At 38.9% G+C, this 26,656-nt stretch overlaps 1 protein-coding gene and 1 pseudogene across 2 annotated transcripts in view; one reads left to right on the plus strand and one right to left on the minus strand.

Annotated features, from left to right (window-relative positions):
• ATP6V1H (ATPase H+ transporting V1 subunit H) overlaps positions 1–26,656 on the minus strand; it is a 127,372-nt gene that overhangs the window by 76,911 nt on the left and 23,805 nt on the right. The window contains exons 5-8 of one of the 2 annotated variants that reach the window (XM_004479847.3): positions 24,283–24,396; positions 20,815–20,919; positions 17,725–17,778; positions 363–460 (exon numbers count right to left, since the gene is read on the minus strand). In XM_004479847.3, the coding sequence (XP_004479904.1) occupies positions 363–460; positions 17,725–17,778; positions 20,815–20,919; positions 24,283–24,396 (371 nt within the window). The remainder of the gene's footprint in view (positions 1–362; positions 461–17,724; positions 17,779–20,814; positions 20,920–24,282; positions 24,397–26,656) is intronic. The other variant, XM_004479848.3, reaches the window with a different exon arrangement.
• LOC139436448 (post-GPI attachment to proteins factor 2-like) lies at positions 3,753–4,457 on the plus strand (annotated as a pseudogene).

The following is a 26,656-nucleotide window of genomic DNA, read 5'->3' on the forward strand; positions in this document are numbered from 1 at the left end:
ACAACTTTCTGGGCAAGACCTTTCCTTGTTGACTTTTTGCTGCATTCACCACAAGATTCTTCATTGTTTTTCGTATTCTGGGTATCTGGGATTTGTTCTGTCAAGGGTTACGTTTTTAGGAGGCCTTAACCTACTAAATAGCACAGACACAGCGAGGGAAAGGGGAAACATTCAGTTTCACTGTTACTTACTTCTAAGAAGGTCACCATCATCTTTTAAGAAAGTTAGCACAATCCATTGTATAAGCAGACCCGAAAAAGATAGAACACTTCTTTTAGATGATTAGAAGTGCTAATTTCTCTGAAAATGTCAAGGAGAGATGCTTTCAAATGTTCTTCTATGTTAAAGTAAAGGGCACTCACCAGCTTACCCCATCTGCTTCTACCCAGGCGAAGCGGTACTCATTGACCCGCAGCATCAGCTGAAGACAGCCAGCAACACACTGCACGTACTGAGAACTCTGCGCAAGAAGAAGTGTGAGGGTTTAACATCGTTACAGAAATATCAAAGATCAGTAGCATTAGCAAAGAGAAGAGCGTGTGCTCAGAGATAGAGTGGCCTTGGGCAAGTTACTAAACCTCTCCAATAGTCAGGTTCTTCAATTCTTAATGGGGACGCCGCCACCAAGCACCTTGAAGGGATATTGCTAGGACTAAGTGAAATAACTCATGAGTTCACAGCTAGACATATCGTAGCAACTCAATAAATGTGAACTCAAAAAAAAACACAACTATACAGCATATAAAAGGTCTAATTAGATTGCCTGTAATTTTTAAAACTGTCAGTTCTGTAGCACCATCTCATAGGTTAAATCTGAAACTTGAAATAAGCAGGAATAATATTCCCCAGCAAGTTGCAGTTCCCTGCATTTTACCAAAGCTAGGAAGATCATCTGGCCCGGCTCTTCTCTAATTATTTATGACAAGCCTTATACAGATAAGAAGAGGAGAGACAGGAGGACTTTCAGACTCTAATCTTAACAAAGAATGTGCTAATTAAAAAAAAAAAAAAAAGAATGGTATATAAATTCACAAAACCTAATTTACTGAACACTTGTTTTCTAATTTTAAACAAAGTTCTTAAAAACCTACCACTTCAAAGAAATTCCAGGCAATTTAAGTACAAAATTGCAATGATACAACTACATTAAGTAGAATAGTCCAAAGGTATCAAGAAAGGGTTATCTTGAGATTTTACCTAAAAAGTAGTAAATATAGTTCCACACAAGTCCAAAATATCCAGCAATATAATTTGCCCAAAAAGCTCAAAGCACTAGCAGAAATTAAAAACAAAAAAAAATGCATTTTCAACTCTGAAATGATCTTCCAGGATGGAAAAAAATGGGATTTTTTTTCCCATTAAGCTAAGAAGAATAAACCTTTCTGAAGGAGAAATCCCATATTTCTTTAGAGAGACAGTCTGAGCAAGGTTTCTAGACACAATAAATAAAAAGGCAACCTAGGGTATTGCTACTTTTCCCTTTATCATCAATGTCCTCACTACAAAAAATTTTTTTGTTTATTGTTAAGTCTTTCTATTGTGCCCATTTACCAAGATACTTCGAAAAACACAATACATTTTAAGAATGCATTCTTCGTTGGTATTTTTAGCTTCAATATTCACATTATAAGTAAGGACACAAAAGGTACTGATCCTAAAACTGACTTCAGTCTCTCCCATTATATCTGGTAAGACATCTCAAATATCATTCCAGAGGTTACTTTCAAAGTGGAGACATAAGGGAATCATTAATTTCAATTAAAGGAAGTAGATGATATTGCTTGTCGTTCACTTACATTGTCTTATCGGTCTTACACATAAAATTATTCTGCTAAAATCTGAAATACTCTAAATTTCTATTTGCATTTTGCTCTGGGTATTTCATGTAAAAATTGATTAATTCTATGTATATTCCCATTGACACCAAAAAAGTCCCATGTCCTAACTGGCGCTATCTATAATATGCAATTATCAGTTTGAATTGCCTCTTCCCATTCTCTGCCTTCACCTCCTTCTGCCTCTTATTTATCGCCAGACTTGATCAATTCTTTTGAAACCATGTAACACTGTCTAGTAAAAAGAAAAAAAAATTTTATTCAATGTGTTTTTAAAGAAGACAATCAGCTCTTGCCCACTCTAGCCAGCCACCATCTCTAATCCTACAGTGTGGCAGTTCAGCACAGATGGGGGAAAAAAATCACACAGCCATGAGAGGTCATCAAGTAAATCTGGCCTGTTCTCTCCACTACTGCACAGTTACCTTACATGTCCTCTTGTCCAACTCCCTTCCCTCACTGTCAGTAGATGAGAACAAGAAAAGAGAGGCCACTGGTTAGAGATTCACTCAGCTACCTCCATCTCAGCCCCCAAAGTGACCTGCATTTACAGGCATTCTTACCCCGCTGTCACCTAAGAGACACAGGTCTCCTCAGCAGGGTTCTGTAACTCATTCCTCCAACATGACGCTCCATCAATCAGACTCCTCTACTATATTTTCAACCTCCCTCTTCTATTGGTTTCCTCTCCTCAGCCCCTAAATATACTCGATCCTTTCCCACCTTAAAGCTATCTCTAGACCTTGTAGCAATCTCTGCATTGCCATCTTTCTTCTTCCCAATACCTGAAGGTTTCTTGAAAAAATTATCACATTTTTACCTCTCTTCTTTCTTATCAATTCACCAACATGCAAATGCTAGGATCACTAATGACCTTCAGTCATTAGTTCCAACAGTTTCTCTCGCCTGAGAATCAGACACATACTTCCAACTCCTTACTGGAAAGCTTTAGGCCCATTCTCCTCGCCATCTGAATCGACTCACCTATGTCAAGTCTTAGATAACGTGGTAACTCTTCCGCCATCAAAAGAGAAGGCAGTACAGCATAATTGTTAAGGACAGAAGCTCGAAAACCAGCCTTCCACACTCAGTCACTTACTAGCTATTTAACACTGAATGAGCTTCCTACCTGTAAAACGGGGGGAATAGGAAAATCCCATGGATTTGGGGATAATTACATTAATGTACCTGCCACATAATATTAAACAAACGTTTGCTGCTGCTGCCACTGCATCTACTATTATTATATTCTCGTTTCTCCAGATAGAATTAATCACTTACACAGCACCACATATAAGTCTCTATCCTAGCTCTTTGTGAATATGTGTGCATGTGCATTGTATATCTGTGTGTATGTTTGTGTGAGTGTGTGATACATATATCTCTGTCATCCCCATTAGAACAGAAAGTAAAAGATGAGGTTTGTTTTATTTAAAATCTCAGTCCTTAAGCACTGTCACTGATAAATAAAAGCACTTTAAAAATGCTTGCCAAATGAATGATTAATAGTCATTCTACTTCATCTTACTTTCTTTCCATTTTATCATTTGACTCCAGAAGGGAAAAAGGAGAACCTGAAGTTCTGAGATGTATTTTATCCCAGTGAAGTCATTTTTGTTTTCTGCCTAGCAAGATGTGAATAAATGAATACCCCCAAATTTAATATAATCACCTCCCTAAAGTCCATTTCCATATTCCATGTCAATAATACAGAAAATTATCTTCTATACTATTTATTGCAAAAGCTCAGCTTGGTCTTTTCTTGCTGCATATATTTTCTTTTCCCTAAAATTTCCTACTCTATCAGCAGACATTATAACATTTCAAAAGTATTCCTGGCCTGCCCCCCGCCCCCCACCCCTGGCCCCCTACCCTAGCTGGTGGCTTGCGCAGCGGCTGCCACCTAGATCTGACAAGATGTACCAGCTCCTCACTGCTGCAGGACCACGAGGGACCCTGGTCTGGCTCTGCTTCACCCTGGTGGCCCTGGTTGCGGTCTGCTGTCCAATTCTCACCTTCCTCTTCTGCATCTTCTGGTTCCTGCTTTTCCATGCTGAGGAGACAATGGCCACACACAGTGGGTTGCCCAAAATTATCTGCCACTGGTAAGCGTGGCCATCGGCGTGGAGCTGCCCAGCACTCCACGGGGCCCTTCTTTGGCAGCCTGCATTTGGCACCCCACTTCTTGGTAGCCTTCACCTCCTGGAACCACTATCTCAGCCAGTTCACCGCCACTCGGGCCTCAAAACCGTGGAGAACCTCACACTGCCAGTGCTCACCTATGTCTCCTCCTCCCGGGACATCAACATCCACGAAAACGCTTGTACTGTGTCCATGGCCGTGTCCCTCAGTCACTTGCTCCTCGCCTGCATTCTCTGGCGATTGACCAAGATGCACACGTAAGACAGTCGGATGGAAAGTCATACAGCTGGAGACAGAAACTCCATCATCAGCTTCATCTCCTGCTTCCCAGTGCTGGCTGACTTTCGGCATAGAGGTGTGTTGTGAGGGTGGAGTGTACGCGCTCTTTGCCATCCTGGAATACACTGCTGTCCCAATGGACATGCCATCCCACAAGATGGCCTGTGGGACATCGGGAACAAGGAGCTGCTCCCGGCCTGAGGAAAAGTGGCCCTGAACCCTGCTGGGAAGGAGGCAGCCCACTGTCCAGATGGCAAGAAACAAGGAAATGCTTTGGCCTTTCTACCCCGTGTCCTCTCTGGACCCCTCTGAAGCCAGAGGAGGAGGGGCAGAGCAAAAAGGCGTAGGACAAGGCTTTATCCCTGCCCTGCTAACTTATCTGTCACCTGTGCCTGAGAAGCTCCAAGAAGGTGGGTTCACAAGAGGGTCCTGACGTTCCTAAGCACCACCAAGTTCTTGGGCCTCACGGGGTCACCTCTCACTGAGGTCAGGGGACACTGAGCAGGGACTGCTACCAGAAAACCACAGGGTCATTACCTTGACTAAGGTGTCTTAGGATCCACCGTGCACATCCAGGTCTATGGCAACAGTTCACGGCTGAGGTGGCCCAGACGCTCTAGCCCTAACTTTGTTTCTTTCATTTGGACTATGCCCATGAGCAGTGTGTCCACATGAACAGTGGTGGAGGGCCAAGGGGTGCTAGACAATTCCCAAAGGCTCTGCCAGTGTGTGGTTCTGATGTTACCTGATAGACATGATGTCCTGTACCCAAGGGATAACCCATTCCAGAAAAAATACCTGGCACAGCATGTATTTTTCTTCCCTTCTGAAATCTCTGGCTTTCCTCTGCAAAGTGTGAGACGGAGGGGTCAGAGGCACAGATTCCTATCCCAAAATGGGCTCCCATCCTCCCTACTGTCCCAGGCCCTGAATTTTTTTTTTTTTTTGGTAATAATAAACTTTACTTTTAAAAAGGTTTTAGATTTATAGTTACATTAAAATTACACCAAAAGAATAAGGAATTTCTAAAGAACCCCACATTCATACCCGCACATAGTTTCCCCTATTATTAACATTTTAGTGTAGTATATTTACTACAATTAATGAATTATTACTGAAGCACTGTTACTAACCAAAGTCTATAGTTTACACTGTGGTTTACACTTCGCGCTGTACAGTTCCACAGGCCTTGGCAAAATGCATAAAGTCCATCACTGCAGTATCACACAGCAGAATCTCACTGCCCCACATGTGCCCCGTGTTCCACCCACTCACCCCTCCCCCTCCCTCTGGACCCCTGGCAACCACTACATTTATACAATGTTAACAAGTTCTCCCATTACCATATGATGCCAACTACAATAACAATAAATCTACTTGGGTTTGTGGTTACACTCCTTCCCCACAGGGACTGTTCATTCCTCATTCTTGAGGGATTTGAGATGATGTCTGCTGACTGCTTCAGGCAGAGAGGTGACTTAGATATCACGGGGTAGACAGAAGGAATTATTTTGTTTGCAGTTGTAATATTCCTTGTTTGAGGGCATGGGATTTGTCCACTATCATCATTATGTGGGTTGGCCAGGGCACACCTGAAGAACTGGAAAGTAGGAGTCAGCTACCCTTGAGCCTTTTTCAGTATACATTTTATTTCAAATAGAAATAATTTTTTTCCCCAACAAGAAAAAAAATATTCCTGAAATAACTGTAATTACTAACAGAAATCCCTGAAATCTCACAGCATTTGGGACAACTAAGGCAAAATGAGTACAAACAGAATGCAGAGAAATATTCTATATTACAGGAAAATATCAAGGACCATCAAGCTGATGGGGGAATATTTGATGTCACATACTGTTCCTTCCAAACGAAATTTCACAAGAAAGGACTGAATGAGGAAAGCACCTTTATGTCTCTCTTAGAGCCAAAGGCAGAATCTTTCCTTCCCCATGTCACCTCTCCTGGAATCTTCCTGACTCTCTGTCCTGTAACTTCCACGACTGGGTATTTAATCAAGCTGAAACTAGAGAGGTATGACTTGACAAATAACAAGGAGCCTTATTAAAATGTGTGCACTTGATGTTTACTGATCTGAATTTTACATGAGATACTTTATATGTATTTATGGTAAAATATCTTATCAGTATAAAATAGCAGAGAATAAAAAGCCATCCCAACATCCCCCAGTACCACTCCTAAGAGATAATAACCATTAGGTTTTTTGTGTAACATTTCAGAAATTTTCTATGCATTATATGGTATATGTATGTCTTTTTTGTTTTGTTTAAACTTTGTTTCACAATAACTTCAAACTTACAGGAAAGGTGCAAAAATAGTACTAAATCCACACAATAAATTTATGTTTTTTTTAATACCAAAAAAACCCTGTACTATACACTATCACTCTCTGTCTACAATTTTATTTGTTTAATAAATCTTGTATAGAGAGATCTACTGCATTTTAACAATTTTATTTATATGAAGATTTTAAAACCCATGGTGCTCTCAACATTAAAGAAATATTCCTTATTTGTGGCATTTATTATTATTTGATTTGCAGAAGGGAATCCAATTTATTTTCATATGTATTATACTGAAAATCCAACCAAAGATTAAGAAGCTGGTTTGCCCTTGCAGTTCTAGCAAACTACCTGACAGCTACAATCTCAGATGGACTGTACTGTCGGAAACAGAATAAGGAGCAGAAGGCCTACATAATGCTCAGTGCTCAACTCTTCCCCAAAAAGTTCCACAAATCTGTACTCAATATTCATTCACCGGATATTTACTGGCGCTTGCCAGCATAGAGCTTATATTCTTTAGGAGGAAGAGAAACAGCACACAAAACAGCAAGAAAATGACAGAGTGGATCAGATTCTGACAAGTTCCATACAGGAAAAGTAACGCAAGAACAGGAATGAGGAAATGTAGAGAGGGAGCCCTGAGCAGAACAGCCAAGGGGACCACAATGCCGAGGGGACAGAACCTGGAGAACAGGCGTGGTGGGATCAAATCATGCCAAAACACAGAGTGAAGTGCCGTGCACAGACAAACACAGCCCTCTCTCCAATGTCCTCTTTACCACATCACTCTCTCTCTCAGGACCCTTCAGTGGTTTCCCACCGCTAGGAAAAAAATTGGAAAACTCCTAAGTTGGCCTCTAAGGCACTGCCTGCCCTATCACCCCCAGGCCTTCCCACTCGCCAGCCCCTGCGTTCCTACGACACTGGCCTGGCATTCCCTGCCCCAGTTCTTCACCCACACTTCCCCCCACCTCCGACCTGAGGAATATGCCCTCACCCCCTCCATCTCCTCCAGGAAGACTGAGCAAATCTGACCAAGACAGCATCCCCTCGTGGTACTCTCTCAAAGGACCCTGCACTTCTCCCTTACAGTAATTGCCACAAGTACATTTAAATATTCAACTGTGCAATTACTGGTTTAATGCTGTCCTGCCAGACACAACAGGCATCCTATGAAGACAGGAATCAAGCCCACCTTGCTCCATATTAGGCTTTTCAGTACAGCACACTGTATCTGGTAGGCATGCAACAAATACTTCTTGAATGAATGAACAAAGGAAGTGCAAACAATCTTCATCTCTTACACTGATTTCAAATGAACTGGGCTCTAATACATAAGGTTCAAAGGTATAAAAGTTTAAAATTTCGACCAAAATTTCTATCCTGACAGTAATAGACACTGCAGAAATATAAACAATATAGCAGTATAACCCTATTTCTTTTTGGAGCCAAGACTGAATCTGATTGGCTATTCTGACTGGCTTTGAATATTCCCAAAGGCAATTATGGATCTTATATCATTGCCTAATAACGCATTCTTTTTAAATTTTGAAGCTATGTCAATCTGAGAACTAATAAATTGCTAATCAATTTTGAGTTGCACCCTAAGTCATTCTATTCCACTAAAAAATATTTATTGTGAAAGAATTCATTTGGCCAGATAAACTTAAATTGCTAAAGTAATCCGTTTCTCCAGTAATAAATTACTACCTGTATTTTGATTGACTTAACAAAAATATATACACATAAAAGAGGTGTTTTAGATACTCATTCTATTTCTTTATAATCTGAGCACTATTTTCTTTTTGTTTTAATGTCTTTTAACCATAGTTATTTCTTCTTCACTGTAAAATGTTTCTGCTGTAATCAAAATGGATTCAAAGCCCCTCATAATTACTAATAAACTGTCAAAAAAGGAAAACTTTTAAAGAATTTATCAACATTTAATGATATTTTCAAAGGACTTTTCTAATATTTATTTCTCTGTTTAATGATAACAGCAACTCATTATTACAATGCCCATTTTTCAGATGAATAACAGTATCAAGTATCAGTGGGGAACTGGAGCAATTGGAATTCTCCTACTTTGTTGATGGGCATGTAAATTGGTTTAGAAAACTAAACTAAACTAAACTAAAACCCAAAGTACAGCAGAGCAGGTGCAGCTCAGTGGTTGAGCACCTGCTTTGCATATACGACATTCCAGGTTCAATCCCTGGTGCCTCCTAAAAAACAAGCTCAATGTATATACGGCCTGCTACCAAACCATTAAGTTCCAGAATTTGGTGCGTCATAAATGAGTCTTCACATCTCTCAAAAGGCCTGTGCAAGAATGTTCACAGCAGGATTAGTCACAATAGCCAAAACCTAGAAGCAACCCAAGCATCCACCAGTAAGAGAATAAATTGTATTCATATAAAACAATACCACGTAGCAATGAGAGAGAATGAACTGCTGCTAAGTGCAATATGAATGAATCTCACAGACACAATACTGAGTGACAGAATCCAGGCACATAAGAGTTCACACTACATGTGACTGCATTTATATGGAGTGCAAAACGAAACCATGGTCATGGATGTCATGACAACCAACGCCTTCGTGGGGGGCGGGGTGAGGGAAAGCACCAACCAGGAGGGAACATGCTGTACAATACGGTCACCCAGCTCAACATTTAAAATGTGTGCATTTTTGTAAGTTATGATACTTTAAAAAAAAAAAAAAAGGAAAAGACACAAGAAAAGAGGAGAGAGAAGGATAAGGAGTGAAAGAGGGAGTAAGGGAGGGAACACTAAGACAGGTATCAGACATTGTGCTATCAGACACTGGGCAAATCATTTCACCTCTTCAAGGTTTTTCCTCATTGATAAAGGAAAACAATACTAACCCTACCAAACTGAAAAGGAAAATCTGCTATGAAGCTCAAATCCATTTCTGCAAAGCACTAAACAATTGTTAAGGTACACTAACATATTATTACCGCATATTCAGGAACTAAAACATACATAGCCCAAGAATTTTCTTTGAAAGTTGGCTTATTAAAAGCGATCCTCTAGTCAATGTTCATAAAATACCTAGATTAAATTAAGATGCAGTCTTACGCAAAAAGTAATTTCACTATTAATTCACAAATTTAGAAATCTCCCTCAAATACTGCTTTCAATCTAATTTGCTTAGTCATATAATACAATTACAAGTCGACTGGGATTCAATTATTGTGGACTTAAATTAAAGAAAATATGACTTACTTTATAAGTATCACTTTGTGTATAACTACTAAGAACACATCTAATGCATAGCATTAGGCTACCTTATGCTGTTACGGGTGCTATACTTTGAGAATGGATGTACAAGAAAGGCTTGCACTCAGATACTTTGCCATTTAATTTTCTTTTGCAATGCCAGAGTGTATCTCCAGGCAATCCTTTCCCAACTCTAGTCAGAAAAATAAAACTCACAAATTATTATCTTTTCCTCCTCTTCTTAACATTCCTCCTGTTAATCATAATCTTTTAATGATTCCCAGCATCTTAAAAGTATTAAAGTTGGGTTCAGGAGACAAAAACCAAAGGAACTATGAAAACCTCAATAATTGCCTTCAATAAATAACAGTGCTCTTGAAACTTACTCAAAAAGACATGCAACAAACTGTGAATCACTCTGGGATCCCACAGACTTCACAACTCACAAGGGTGAGAAGACGACAACTAAACAATGGGCCCCACACTATGAAGAAAATCCCAGGAGGGCCTCCTGATTTCTGCAACTTGGGCAGAACTTTTGATGTACTTACCAACAAAGTAGTAAATAACTAAACCAAGGAAGTCCTCTATCCCTTCTGAAAAGTGTCACATCAGCACGGCCAAGGCAGTAAAACCCCACACTAACGAGGATATTAGAAATGCCACAGAAAACAATTTAAAGCATTTGGCCAAAAGCCAAAAAAGCTAAGTTTTTAGGGCATTTTTTTTTCTCATTTTTTAAATTAGCCTTAAAAACATTATGCTAAGTAATAGAATGCAGTTATAAAAGACCACATATTGTATGATTCGATTTATGTCCAGAAGAAGCAAATCCACAGAGAGAGAAAGTAGATAAGTAGTTGCTATGGGTAAGGAGGAGGGGAACAGAAGTGGGGAATGACTGTTAAACGGGTATGGGATTTCTTTGTGAGGTGTTAGACGTCTATAAAATTAGACTGTGGTCTATACCAAACTCATTCTATGAAGCCAACATTACCCTAATACCAAAACCAGATAAGAATACTACAAAAAAGTCATTTACAGACCAATATCTCTAATGAATATATATGTAAAAACACTCAATAAAATACTTGCAAACCAAATCCAAAAGTACATTAAAAGAATTATATACCACAACCAAGTGGGTTTTATTCCAGGTATGTAAGGGTAGTTCAACACAAGAAAATCAATTAGTATAATAAACCACATTAAAAAATTGAAGAAGAAAACTAGCCTGGGGTAATGGTTACATTATTCTGAATATACTAAAAACCACTGAACTATAAATAGATGAATTTTATGGTATGTAAAATATATCTTAATAAACTGGCAAAAAAGAAAACAGTAAATAAACATGAAAACCGACTTCTCCACTCATACTAGCCACATTTCCAAGTCTCAACAGCCACGTTTCTCGTAGCTACCATATTGAGCAGAGCAGATACTGAACTGTTCTATCATCGCAGAAGTTCTAGTGGACAGAACTGCTCCAGAACAAGAGAAGATAAGCAGGAAGGAGAGCCTGGCAACATAATCAAGTTATTCACTGCCAATAAAACAATGCTGAACCTGAAACAGCTAAGGCTAAATCGGATCTGCATCAAAACTAGACCACTATTAAAAAGTCAGAAAACTATAAATGTTAGAGAGGATGTAGAGAGATAGGAACGCTTATTCACTATTGGTGGGAATGTAGAATGGTATAGCCACTGTGGAGGACTATTTAGCAGGTCCTAGGGAAGTTGAATATAGACTTGCCATGGGACCCAGCAATGCCATGGCTAGGTACATACCCAGAAGAACTGAGAGCAGTGACACCATGCAGGTGTCCATCAACTGATGAATGGATAAACAAATTGTGGAATATATACACATGATGGAATATTATGCAACGGTAAGAAGAAATGAAGTTGTGAAGCATATGACAACATGCATGAACCTGGAGGACATTATATTGAGTGAGGCAACCCAGACACAAAAGGACAAATATCTATGACTGCACTATTATGAACTAAGTACATTATGTAAAGTATAAACATGTTATATGAAATATGAATACAGGTAAAATTGCATATATAAGACCATTTTTCTTTGAAGTTGAACAAATGTAGGTTAATACTACAAAATGTTAATATCAGTCAAAAAAAAAAAACCATTAAGTGAAGGAGAGACCAGACACAGAGCACTACACTATATATTGCATGATTCAATTTATATAAAATGTAAATATAAATCAATTTATAAAGATGAACTTAGATTATTGGTTATAAAGGGATGGGGAAGAAATGCTAAGGAGTACGGAGTCTTTTTGGAGTTAATGAAATTGTTCTAAAATTTTTGAGATGAATATGTAACATTGTGATTATACTAAAAGCCACTGATCATATACTTTTGTGAATATATCTCAACTGCTTAATGAACAATAATTGTGCAAGGATAGCCAGAAATAGCGCTTATGCACAGCGGGGGAAACAGAGAGAGACTTAGAGGTAAGGAATTTTTTTTTGTCTCTTTTGTTTGTTATTAAAATACTGAAAATGCTCTAATAATGATTGAAGTGATGAATGCACAACTCTGTGATTATACCAAATCAATTTTAAAAATGATTGTAAACTTTGGATGAATTGTATGTTTTATTAGTATGTATCAATAAAATTGACTTGTTTCAAAAAAAAAAAGAATAGAAACTAGTCAAAGAAAAGGGCACAGCCAAATGCTAGAGCTAGGTCCTACATATATGCATAAATAAAGCTAGCAATGGAAAAAAGAAAATAAACTAAAAGATTCCCAAATTCTTTCTACATCCTAAGTTTGTGAATGATCACAGTTATTCCATTTTTGTAAGGGCATGAGCACAACAATCACCTTCCAAGGCTGTGCTGCTTCCTCAGAAGAACAGAAGACTGATAATCCACATTCAAGAACCAGAAAAGAAATGAATCAACTGTTAAAGGTAAGTACACAGAATTTGATGAAGTTTATTTTCACATTTAGGCAAAGACAATCATAATGTATTGTGAAGAAATTCTACTTATGTAATGTCAACTAAATAAAAATGTGCATAATGAACCAATCATGTTTTGATGTTGCTTCTGTGGCCATTTAAAATGGTAAGACTGTTGAATCATGCTTATTTTCCATTTGGTAGTATAAAACTGTTTTCCTTATTTTATACTGACATCAAGTGGCAAAGTGACACAATGCAGTCTACCAAACTGCTTTTCCCTGCACTCTGAAAATCTAAATGAATTTAAAGATACAATACCAGTATTTTTGAAAGCCTTGGCAGGCTCTCTGACCTGAGGGATGCCTAAAGACCCAACTACATGAAAACTGACCGTCACTGTGGGCCCTAAGGGCAGGGGGAAAAAGGTATGGAATAGATGGAACCAATGTAACTGTGTGGGCAATAGAAGTGTGCCATAAGATTATGCAAGGATGGATATAAGACATGTTAAATTACACCAAAAATATATAGGGGCTGATAGGCTAAAATGTAAATCATAATGTAAAACATAAGATAACTAAAAATTTAGAAAATTGTATAGTCTAAAATATAAACCACAATGTAAACCCAAATGTTACCTTATTTGAAAGCTATTGTCTCAGTATCTGTACATCAGTTTCAGTAAAAATAATATGAATATGTAAAAAGATTATTGCTGTGGAAGGGAAAAGGGTTTTATGTTGAATATGTAGGAGTACTATATATTGTATATATGAATTACTGTGATCTAAAACTTTCATGAAGATAAGCTTAATAATTAGGAAAAAAAAAAGAATAAGATAGGACGTAGACACTGAGGGAAAGACGGATGTAGTTGCCTTGCCAATTTGCATACAGGGCAACACTTATTGCATTGATAGAAGGCAAAATATCAAAAACAAAGCTTTTACATTTTTAAATTTTTTGATACCCCAATTTATTTTTACCTTAATTTTTCTAAATTAATATGTATTCTATAGCTAACCTTTAAACTCATCACTATATCCCATTTTACTATTAACGGAACCTGGCAATATATTGGGCTTCACTTTTGAAGAAGTTTTGGATATCACAGAGAGGTTCAACAATGGCAGGGGAGGAATACTGGTGTGGGATGTTATTGACAGGGGACACATGGTTGGGGAGTCCTACAGGGCATATATCCAGGGTACATAAAAATGTTTGGATATTTTCATAGTGGTTACAATTAAAAACAACAACTGAGGGAGTGCTGAGTTCCTAGCCAGGGGAGCTCTATCACAGTCCCTAAAGGAACAGCAACAATCCCCCAAGTGCAACAGCAAAGATCAAAAAAGAAGGAAGATCCAACAATGAGCCCTTGATACTAATGACTATGCTTGTGAGCCTGTGCACCTGAAATAAGAATAAGGCCTAGAGCTGCAGGGTGCCTAAGAGTTACCTCCTGAGAGCCTCCATATTGCTCAAATGTGGCCAGTCTTGAAGCCAAACTCAGCATGTAAATGTGTTGCCTTCACCCCAGCATGGGACATGACTCCCAGGGATTAGCCTCCCTGGGGCCAAGGGATTACTACCAAGTACCAGCTGATGATGTAAGTAGAAAATGACCTTGAATAAAAGGGTCAACTCAGATCAGCAGAATATTTCAGTCTACATATAATATCAGGAGTTAACAATGCTTTTTGACCTGAATAAAAGGGGGAAACGGAAAGGACAAATGAGTTTATACGGCTATGAGTCTCCAAAAAGAGCCGGGAGGTTATCAGAGGGGTTGCCCTTATGCATACCTCAGCAAAGTCCCAGAGACAGATAAAGTAGACATAACCCCAGGTATTGGTTCTGCTGAGGGCTACAGAGATCCACAGGTTCTATGGTCATGGCAGATGGAGTTCAGTGCCATCTCAGTTGGCCCTACTTTGGAGTTTGTGTTTCTGTGCGATGGAGCTGGACTTAGATGTGATTTTTGTCCACAAGTCTCTTCTTTTACTTTTACCGGAACTATAGTTGGTGCTGGGGTTTAATGTATGCCCAAGGGACCTGAATCTCTGGACTAACCATGTGGTAGCCAGGCCCTGAGGCTCAACAGACTTACAACTCCTACACTCTGGTTTATAGGACTTACCCCACTCAGCTAACATGGAGGTGAAGAAGGTCAACCACCACACCAGGGAGCTAAGACTGCCTCCAACTGAAAGCAGGAGAATTGCATCCAGCATCCATCTGGAATCTAAGCCCCCTCTTGATATAGATGTGGAGTGGACACAACCATTCTAAGGTCCACAGGATGGAGGAATAGAGTATGGATTAGAGTGGACTTACTGATATTCTACTCATGAACTATTGTGATTAGTAATCAAAGAAAATGTGGCATTGGTGTGGAGAAAGTGGCCATGGTGGCTGCTGGGGGTAGGGAGTGGAAGGAGGAGATGGGATGTGAGGGCATTTTTGGGACTTGGCCTGGGTGGTGCTGCAGGGACAGTTATCAGACATTGTACGTCCTCCCATGTCCCACTGGGTGGAATATGGGAGAGTGTGGGCTATGATGTGGACCATTGACCATGAGGTGCAGCGGTGCTCAGAGATGTATTCCCCAAATGCAATGAATGTCTCATGATGATGGAGGAGATTGTTGTTATGGGGAGAGGAGTGGGGTGAAGGGGGTGGGGGCTATATGGGGACCTTATATTTTTTTAATGTAATATTAAAAAATAAATAAATAAAGACAAAAAAAAAAAAAAAGACCCAAATGCAGTTAGCTGCCTTGAAAGAATCCATTTCATTGGAGCTCTGACACTCATTCACTGTATGACTCGGGTGGTGTGCCTCTCCCTAAGGCTGCGCTTGGCTCACCTATAAAATGTGGCTATAGTGTGATTCACCTCAAAAAGGGAGTGTTTTAAAGGAGAGGTGAACATAAATGAACAAGACAGCACCAGGCACACAGCAAGTGCCCAGTCTTTGTTAGCTACCAGGTTAAGATTTCCCTATTAAAAGACAAATATTGGCGCAGATGTGGCTCAAGAGGTTGAGGGCCGACCTCCCACATGGGAGGTCCCGGGTTTGGTTCCCGGTGCCTCCTGAAAAAAACAAATACAAGCAAAACAAATGAAAAAACCACCTCAGGGGAGCCAATGTGGTTCAGTGGTTGAATGTTGTCCAGGATTCAATCCCCAGCCCCCAGTACCTCAAGAAAAAAAAGACAAATATAAAAGGGAGGCCCTGACCAGACTCTCAACTTAATAGAGATTTGCTTTTCAAGGTGAGAGTCATCTAAAGCCAAAGGGACAGATAATATGTTCAAGTTTGAGGGGCACTAAAGAGAAGATGGTAGGAAAACAAAGGCCATCTTTTTCTTTCTCACAATTACACTGAGGCTAATTTCCTTTGGGAATGTATGCTTATGAGTCTACCAGATAAACCACTTTGACCCAACACACTGCCAGTTCAATTAATTGGTTTTGCTTTCCCAATTCACTGGACAGAAAAGACCAAAATAGAGGTGTTATGTCACAAGAGCTTTAATCTCATTATATAACCATCAGTAACTTATAAACACTTTAACAACCATTTAGATAAGCTTAAAAAACAAATGGTTCTGAAAACGCTTCTTTTAATAACCTTCCTCTATCCCTAAACTATAACAATTAAACTAGACAAATTTACAAAACCGCAAACATAGAAAGTCAAGTCACAGAATTAAGTCCCAATTTAAACATCTGCTCATGACTGTATATCCAGGCTTCTAGCCCTGAAGTAATGCTGCTTCCCTCCCCCGACCCCAGAACCAAGATTACCAAGATCTTAGTTCTAACTCCACCTTAGAAGGCTGATGGCCATTTTCTGACCTAACAAGTCAAACTCTTCAACCCATATCCCAAAAGAACCACAGCTCTTGGCTCTGAGAATGGTTCTTCTGCCATCTATAGTCCTAGAATATATATACCAGTATATTGCATACAGATTATAGAAAGTATCAGTAACAAAAGGGACACTAAATGGTTTCCACGCAGCTTCATTTAGGTCTGTTCTGGGAGGGTTGTAGACACTACCCTCTAAAGGTGCCTGCCAGTTTCTCAGAAAGATTTCCAGCAAATGAAACTAGATGCACCTCACCTAGGTTTCTATCCATTTTTCTCCTTTCCTCTCTCAATGGCTCCAATCCTGTCAGCCCTTAGTCACCAAATTTATTGCCAGCACCTAGAATACAACAAAGTCAAACCACTCCCAAATGGAGCTCATTCTAGCCAAGAAGGGGACTGAGGAGAAATGATTGGTTCTTACCTAGTTTGAACCTTTAACCTTTCGGTGCCACAAAAATTTGGGAAGAGATTGGGGTAAAAGTGCTGTGGGTACCAAGCAGTCCTACATAAAATCTTGAGCAACAAAGTGTAAGCAAAGAGTTTTGCGCCATGAGTAAGTTAAGTGTTTTCAATGGTTTGACACATCCCGTGTTCCACATTCCAGGAGGCCTTTGGGACAAACAGGCCCCACCAGGGATGGCTGCCAGGCCAGTGTCTGGCCAGCGTGACCTACTTTCAGGCACCAGGGGACGAGGATCTTTGCATTTACCTGGAGTCTCAGGGTTTGGGGACACCAAAGTGAACTTAGAAATATTTATGTTAGATATTAGACAGTTTATCAGCCAACTGAAGCTTGAAAAGAGAAGTATCATGATTCGTAGCTCCAGTGGTACAACTGAATTCAGACTCTTGCTTTGATTCACAGGCCTGAAATAAAGTGGTCTGAGAAAAACAGAAACATGTCATGTCTATCAAGACCATAGTCATCCACACACAGTCTTGCATTATAAATGTACCTAACTGGAGGAGACGTATCAGATCCACAGATGCACATTTTGCAAACTAGTAAAACACCTTCAAATTTTTAAACGTCTACAACTTAAAATAACTTAATTTAGGATGTTAGGAGGCCACAGAGTTAAGAAGGAATATACTTACATCACTTGAAGAGACTGTTCCTGTTTCAACAGCAACACCGCTACCACGCAGTTTCTATTACGAAATAAATGACTTATTACTTAGTTTTGTTTTTACTTTTATCCTAATTTATTAGCTTAGGGAAGGGAGCTAGGAAAATTTTATATATTTTTTTCTAATCCTACTTGATTAATAAACAGAATGGAGATGATACAAAGTATTCTAAATATCATTGCAAGCTTCCAAATAATTTCATAATCAGCAAGTTACTAAAAATGGAACAATAATAAAACTAAATACTAAGTTCCACCTAAATTTCCTAAATGAGGCTGACACAAATTGCCAATCTCAGGATTTACTTACTGAATTGTTTTCCCAATAAGACAATTGCCTTAATCTGAACTATCTACACTACATTCTGTGGTGAAGCTTTAGAAATAGGGGCTAAGCAACGGGAAGACACTATCTGGAATTAAAAATCAGGCTATCAAAAACAATTCTAGCAAGTTATAATGACAATCAAAACCACAAATATTATGTAGAAATGAACAAAGAAAAGTTAAGGTTGAAAGTCTAGAGGGCTGAAAGTGCAAGAGAAAAGCAATAATGAATTTCTGACAGGAAACTTTCATCTTTTTTGTATTCAATATCATCTTCTAAGGGCCAGGCATTAACCTCCAGAACCCAAGTACAATGCTCTAAACAATCAAAAGAAGCTTCTAAACGCCACACAAAAGAAAGTCAAACAACAAAATATCCAAATGTTCAACTAACTTGAACTTCTGAAAGTTTATTTCTGTTAGGATCATGAAATTGTGGTCCTTTTTGTGAGGGAAAAACATTTATGAAGAACAAAGGGAGACCTTCCAGGTATAGCACTGTCACATGAGATCTGAGCAAAGTTAAACAAAATCCCAAATAATCGTACCTTGACACTCTTTAAACAAGAAGTCTATAATCTGATCATAATAAAATGCTAAGAAGAAGGGTCTACCCATAGCAAGAGAGGGAGTGCAAGTGCTTTCCAGGGCCAAGCAGAAGCAGGGGCCAGACTGTCAGAAGACCCCAGCCAGGACTGCACTGGGGTGCCCTGAGGAGTCACCCGGCAGCAGAACTTGCAAAGCAGAAATGCCTCACCGAGATTTAATAAGGCCAAGACTCTGTGATAAAAAGAATGTCCTAGAAATTGACAGAAAAGGTCTTTAAGAGCTTTTATCTAATACCAGGTAAGCTCAATTCTAATGAAAACTCTTCTCAACACAGAAATAGTTATTTTCACTAGTGAAATTACTTTCCCCCAATTGTTGGACATGATTACAACCACACTCTTCACTCCAGAAGTGACAAATCATCTGTGAAGCATAATATCCATGTTATTCCTATGAAGAAAAGTCTAAGGTGAAATCACCCAAAATGTGGATGGCAAAGAACAGTGTACATTCTTTCCTACCAATTTTTATTTTATGAAATCAGCAAAACAGAGCCTCACTACCACTATACCAGAGTGCTATCATCAAAGCAGAGGATGGGGTTTTTTCAAAGGGAGAATTTTTTTTAGAAAGTTACTATTTAAGCATTCTGACCTCAAATAATATATTTAAACATTTTAAATCTCATTTTCACATACCTATTTATGTTCTAAATATCTTGTTTTTTAAATACTTTACAAATTCAGTAAAATCTGTGGCTCTTCTAAAAATAATGTCGAAAACTAAGCCAAAAATGTGTTAAAATTGATGTTACTAAATGAAAAAAATATTTATGTTTGTTCAAGACTCTGTGAATTATATCTATGTAAAAATGAAAGGCAATTAGGCTCCCTCCCCCTGCCCCCAAAAAAGGCAATCAATGGTAAGGCAAAAGATAAATTAAAGCAAGATGTCATGGAGTCTTTCTCTTATGCCTGAGATTAAAATTTATTAAAATAATAAAGCCAACTCAAAATCTAAATCACAGTGTTCCCAAAATGTACTTGAAAGGGGAAGAGAGATTTCTTTGTAACCTAAGGCTGACGGCACTATCACTATGGCTTCTTCTGACCCGTTCGTTCACGTCACCATTGTCACCCACGCCCCCACCAAAACCACATTCCCTTCTACCTTTTTTCTCCCAGATCACCTCCACCAACCTTCACTTAACTCTTTTCTGGGGGCCATTCTCACCAACTCTCCCCCCTCACCATACACTTACTATCTGGAAATCTAAAAGAAACACACTCCACACACTATCTTTTGCCCTATTCTAGGGACCGATAATGACAAAAACAGGGGACTTGTTAGTTCCCCGTCTTTAGACCACCAAGCTGTTTCTCCCCATGGAGAGTAAAGCTAGAGAGGCCCAAAAGCAGCCAAGAGGACAGTAAGTAGGCTTCCCTGAGCACCCACCACCGCTGTGTGAGACAGCATGACCTGACAACCAGGCTAGCCTCACCGACCCAGGACACCTAGGCTTCAGGCACTGACTCTTGGCCAAGACAAGGTCCAGGGGACAAAGTGGCGATCTATAATGTGCTAATTACAGCTGGAGCCTGCCCTGGCAGCACTTCGGGTCAAGGAGTTTACTGGTGTAACCAGTCAGACAGCCTGGCCTGCTTAGGTGACCAAAGGGCATAAAAAATCCTTCTAGAAACTTTTGCAGAACTCTTCCCAAACCAAGAAATCTTGGTGGGTCACAGTCCTGAGACAGACACTGGGCGGTGAATCTGCATCTCCCAGCCCCTGAAGCTTGCCTGTACTCTCTCTCTCCTGATGTACTGCTTCTTTTGTCTTTATTAAAAACCTTATGAGAATGCCCTTTAGAGTTTTATGAATCCTTTCATCATCCAAGCTGTGAAATCTTGGCAGCCACCTAGAAAGAAGATACTCCCTGACTTCTGAAAGGCATGAGTGGGAAAACCCAAGTAGCAAAAAAAGACAGAAAGGTTTGAATTGAATCCAGTCAAAGAAAGGAAAGCGAAGCATATACCATATCTAAGAGAAATTTGTCTTCCTTATTAAGTTTGAAAATGGCATTATTTTGATTCTTTTTGTAATTTAACATATTTACCATAAATAACTTGAGAGCAAAGAAGTTATATTTCTTTTAAAGATACTATTAAGAAATTTCTTTTACCTGTGAACTCAGCTGAGTTTTTATCCAGTTGAAATAGTAATTTAAGTCACTGCCTTCCATCAGCTCTTTTCCCCATGCTGCTAATTTGGCAATAATTCTTGCTGCCTAAAAACAAGTAGAAATCCATTTAATTATCATACTGACTCCAAAATCACATCACATACCTTAAAATCTAGGACTCCTAACCATTTTGCTACATGATTTTTGTAACAGTCAACTCCTCTGAAAATAACAGTTTATAATTGATTTTTTGTGTGTCTGTGTCTTTTTTTAAAGATTTATTTATTTTTTTCCTGGCCCCCACCCCTGTCCTGTTGTTTTTTTCTTTTGTGCTGTCTGTGTCCATTCGCTGTGTCATCTTCTGTATCTATTTCTCCTTTTGTCTTCTCATCTCTCTCTTCTGTGAGTCACTGGGATTCAATCCTGGGGACCTCTGATGTGGAGAGAGGTTCCCTGTCAATTGTGCCACCTCAGTTCCTGGTCTCTGCTGCACTTCATTTTGACTGCCCCCTTCATCTCTCTTTTGCAGTATCATCATCTTGCTGCGTGACTCACTTGCACGGGCACTGGCTCACCAGGCAGGCACACTTTCTCTTCTTCTTTTTCACCAGGAAGCCCCAGGGATCGAACCTGGGTCCTCCCATATGGTAGGTGGAGACCTTATCACTTGCGTCACATCTACTTCCTGTATTTCATTTTAAATATTAATTTTATTTTGAACTATATACAAAATGTATTTTTAGATGTTTCAATTAAAATGAACCAAAATAAGAAGTCAAGAATTTCATGGCATTCCCTATATTATTTTGTGTTTCAAAAGTAAGATTATTCATTATAAGATCTTGAAAACACACACACACACACACAAATATTTCTCATAGGCAGACTTTCACAAATCACTTGCCAGTTCTGAGCAATCACTACAACAAATTGCCGGCCACTACCCAAGCCCCTGTGAGTTCCCATAGTTTATTATAATATATATTCTAGGTATTAAACAGCCCTCACTCTTCTATATAAACAAATACCCTTTTCTCCTCAAAGATTTCTCAATGTTCTTCAAGCTATAAAACTAAAAAGTATTACTCTCTTTATTAAATAGGCAGTATAAAATACTATTTCAAATGCAAATCCCAATTTAATAAATATTATTTCCATACTTTCTGAAAGCAAGTCACTGCTTAAAAAAAAAAACCCATACTCAGCAATAATTAATCCCGATAGAGAATGGAAGGCTGAGGCTGGCTAACCTCAAAACAATTCAACGTGGGGTGGACTGATGTCTGTTCTTACATCTGAATACAGCCCGACCCAACTGAGAAAGGTACACTTCCAAGGCCAGAATGTCCGACATTGGAATATACATCATACGAACACACTGGTACATAAATGAACCTAGACATAAATGTGGAGATAGAATGAGAGAGAGAGAAAGGAAGAGAGATAGCACACATGCTTAAAAATGGTGATTCGATTTATGAAAAATTCAGAGACATCTACTGAAATCAGTAGCCTAAGGAGCTACCCACCCTGCTGCCCTCTCCACAATGAAGACAAAAAGTTTTATTCTCTAAACCCTTCTCTCATAAAATTCTCCAGACTCCATTAAAGATCATTTAATGTTAGGCCTTCCAAGGACAGTAGTCCTTCAGGTTAAGTGTAAAACAAAAGTGTGTTTAAGATATTAAACCGTGTGTATAAGATAGTAAAAAGGTATTGCTTAACTACAAAATTAAAATAAAAATTGAACACTAGATGCTTCACAGCAAAATTTCCACTTAGTAAAATGTGGCAATCCTGTCAGACAATCTGTGTAGACTATGTGCATGTTAATTTACCAAAGGCCTATACTAATGATTTATTTTTATAGTCTGCAAAAAGTTTAATTGTATTAGAGCAATCCTAACTCCTTTTAACTTTTAATCCTAATGCCAAGATCCCCGCATTACCAAACACCAATAAGGAAAACTGCTTCTAAAAGTTAACATGCCCCTGAATTGCGTACTCGAAAGTATTAGGTTGGTGCAAAATCAACTGCAGTTTTGCACTGCTGCAATTTGCCATTTGATATGGGCATACATTCTTAAATAAATGTGGTTATGTTACATTTCACTTTTATGTGCATTTCTCGCTTTATGGTTTTTTGCTAATGACTTATTACTTGCTGTTTATTTTCTACTTATTTTAGACTATGGAAATGATGTTAGAAAAAAAGCAAATTTGAGCAATTCTCTTATTTGCATTTCAAGTGGGTTGTAAAGCAGCAGAGACAACTTGCAACATCAACAACGCATTTGGCCATGAACTGCTCACAAACGTACAGTGCAGCTGTGGTTCAAGAAGTTTTGCAAAAGAGACAAAAGCTTTGCAGGTGAGGAGTGTAGTGGCCAGTCATTGGAAGTTGACAACGACGAATTGAGAGCAATTATCGAAGCTGATCCTCTTATAACTACATAAGAAGTTGCCAAAGAACTCAACGTTGACTATTCTATAGTCGTTCCGCACCAAAAGCAAACTGGACAGGTAAAAAAGCTCCATAAGTGGGTGCCTCACGAACCTGACCGAAAACCAAAAAAATTGTTGTTTTGAAGTGTCTTCTCTTATTCTATGCAACAACAAGCCATTTCTTGATCAAACTGTGACATGTGACAAAAAGTGGATTTTATATGACAACCGGTGATGACCAGCTCAGTGGCTGGACCAAGAAGACTCTCCAAAGCACTTCCCAAAGCCAACTTTGCACCGAAAAAAGGCCATGGTCGCTGTGTGGTGTCTGCTGCCAGTCTGATCCACTACAGCTTTCTGAATCCCAGCAAAACCATGACATCTGAGAAGTATGCTCAGCAAATGGATGAGGTGCACCGAAAACTGCCCCACCTGCAGCCAGAATTGGTCAACAGAAAGGGCTCAATTCTTCTCCACAACAACGCCTGACTGCACCTCGCACAACCAATGCTTCAAAAGTTGAACGATTGGGCTACGAAGTTTTTCCTCATCCACCATATTCACCCGACCTCTCACCAACCAACTACCACTTCTTCAAACATCTTGAAAACTTTAGGCAGCGAAAACACTTTCACAACCAGCAGGATGCAGAAAATGTTTTCCAAGAGTTCATCAAATCCCGAAGCATGGATTTTTACACTACAGGAATAAACAAACTTATTTCTCATTGACAAAAATGTGTTGATTGTAATGGTTCCTATTTTGATTACTAAAGATGTATTTGAGCCCAGTTATAATGATTTTAAATTCACGGTCTGAAACCACAATTTCCACTGCACTGACCTTATAGTTAAAATTGGGGTATTTTATGTTGTATATGTTACCATGATAAAAAAAAATTTTTTTTAATAAAAGTTAATGTGGCAGCAGTAACTGCTCTCACAACTGGAAGATTACCAAATTACAAATGTCCCCAGGTGTGTTTCAGCCCTAAATCAGAAATTGGATCAATCCAAAATTTACCATATGAACAGTAAAGAGATCCTGGCGATTCAGCATTGGCAGAAAGTAGGACCATGCAGTGTTCTTGCTACGTTTAGCATAGTCAAAGAAAATGGTAACTCGCTGGTGGTTTTCCTAAAAAAGAAAAGAAACATACTCATCAGAATGAATTTCACTAAAGAATGTAACAAACATTGTTTTTGAACATTTCATTTTCTGTCCCATCAATCAGTGAGAGTCTGGTTTTTCTGTTTTTTTCCCCAGCATGTGTGAGATTTGTTCTTATTATTATAGGGTGGGGGCAGGGTGGAGAGTACATATTTAAGAATTAAAGTCACCTTTAGTTATTAGGATGATTAAATCAAATGAGATAGGCTAACAGCCCCAGACCTGCAAAGTGTAGGACTACAAGCTGCATGTCTTCTCTGCCTGCTCTTCTGACCTGCCCTTCAAATACACTGCTGTCTCAACCCCTCTGCAGTCATGAGAGAGTGAGCAGCCTGCCCTCATACAAATGAAACTGAGAGAGAGGCAGAAATATCACCATTTAGCTCTGGATGGGGGTGATCAACAGAAGAACCTCAAACTACCTGCAAGCAAGCAAGGCAAAGAGGGGATAAGAGAAACCTCAAATGTGCAAGGTAACGCACAGTATATCAAAACAGAAAAATCAGGGACAAATAGACAGCAAAAAAAAAAAAAAAAAAGGAAAGAAAAGAAAAAGAAAGCATATCACACCAGCAGGTGATAGAGAATTTAAGGAAGAGTGACTTCTTAGTTTAAATCACGCAAACGCCACCTCTCATCTAAATTTTCTCTGCTTACCACTGGCTGAATCCACTTTCTGGTTCAGTAAGTGACCACGATATTAAATAACAGTATTTGCTAAAAGCACAAATAACCACAAAAATAAGAATTTTAACTTGCAAATCAACATTTAGTTCTCTTTAAGTACACTGGTTTTAAGTTTGTTTCGTGTTACCTATTTGAGGGAACAGACTGCCATCGCCTTAAGTAATGTAATCATCATAGTTCAGAAAAATGATTGAAATACTTATGGTAATGAATTTATCAAAGGACTCAAAATTCATACAAGCCATCATTACTCCACTGGTGGATTATTTATTTGCAAAGATAAAATTATATTTCTTCACTCAAAGGGAGAAAATATTTGGAAACCACATATCCAATAAGGGTTTGATTTCCATGCTAAGAAAGACATCATACAACTCAACAATAAAAGAACAAGCAATCCAATATAAAATGGGCAAAACACTTAGACATTTTTTCAAAGACAAAATATAAATGGCAAAAAGCATATGAAAAAATGTTCACTATCACTAGCTATTAGGGAAATGCAAATTAGAACTACAATGAGATATCATCTCACATCTTATAGAAAGGCCATTTAAAAAAATAGAAAACAATAAGTAATATATCCAAAAGAACTGAAAAGAGTGATAAGAGGGAAGTGGATTTGGCTCAATGGATAGAGCATCTGCCTACCACATGGGAGGTCCAAGGTTCAAACCCAGGGCCTCCTGACCTGTGTGGTGAAGCTGGCCCACGCACAGTGCTGATGCATGCAAGGAGTGCCCTGCCATACAGGGGTGTCACCTGCATTGGGGAGCCCCATACACAAGGAGTGTACCCCATAAGGAGAGCCACCCCATGCGAAAAAAGTGCAGCCTGCCCAGGAGTGGGGCCACACACACAGAAAGCTGACACAGCAAGATGATGCAACAAAAAGAGACACAGATTCCCAGTGCCGCTGACAAGAAGACAAGTTGACACAGAAGAACACACAGTGAATGGACACAGAAAGCAGACAACTGGGGCGAGGGGCAGGGAAGGGGAGAGAAATAAATAATAAATCTTAAAAAAAAAAAGTGATAAGAACAGACATTTGCACACCAATGTTCATAGCAGCGTTATTAACAATTGCCATAAGATGGAAACAACCCAAGTGTTCATGAACCAATGAATGGATAAACAAAATGTGGTATATACCTATGATGGAATACTATGCTGCTGTAAAAAGAAATGAAATTGGGACATATATGATCTCACATGTGAAACTTGAAGACATTACACTGAGTGAAATAAGCGAGACACAAAAGGACATACATTGTATGGTCTCACTAATATGAACTAAATATGAAGAACAAATACACGGAGTTAAAACCTAGAGTATAGGTTACTAGGAGATAAGATGAGGACTGAGAAGGGGTACTGATGTTACTGTATGCAGAATTTTTAATTAGCTTCACTGTAAAAGTGTGGAAATGGGTAGAGTTGATGGTAACACATTATAGTGAGTATAACTAACACAGTTGGTTTATGAAAGGAACTGTGGCTGAAAGGGGTAGTCTAGGGATGTAAATGTCAATTGAAA

Source organism: Dasypus novemcinctus, chromosome 14 (assembly GCF_030445035.2).
Source record: "Dasypus novemcinctus isolate mDasNov1 chromosome 14, mDasNov1.1.hap2, whole genome shotgun sequence".
Lineage (NCBI taxonomy): Eukaryota > Metazoa > Chordata > Mammalia > Cingulata > Dasypodidae > Dasypus > Dasypus novemcinctus.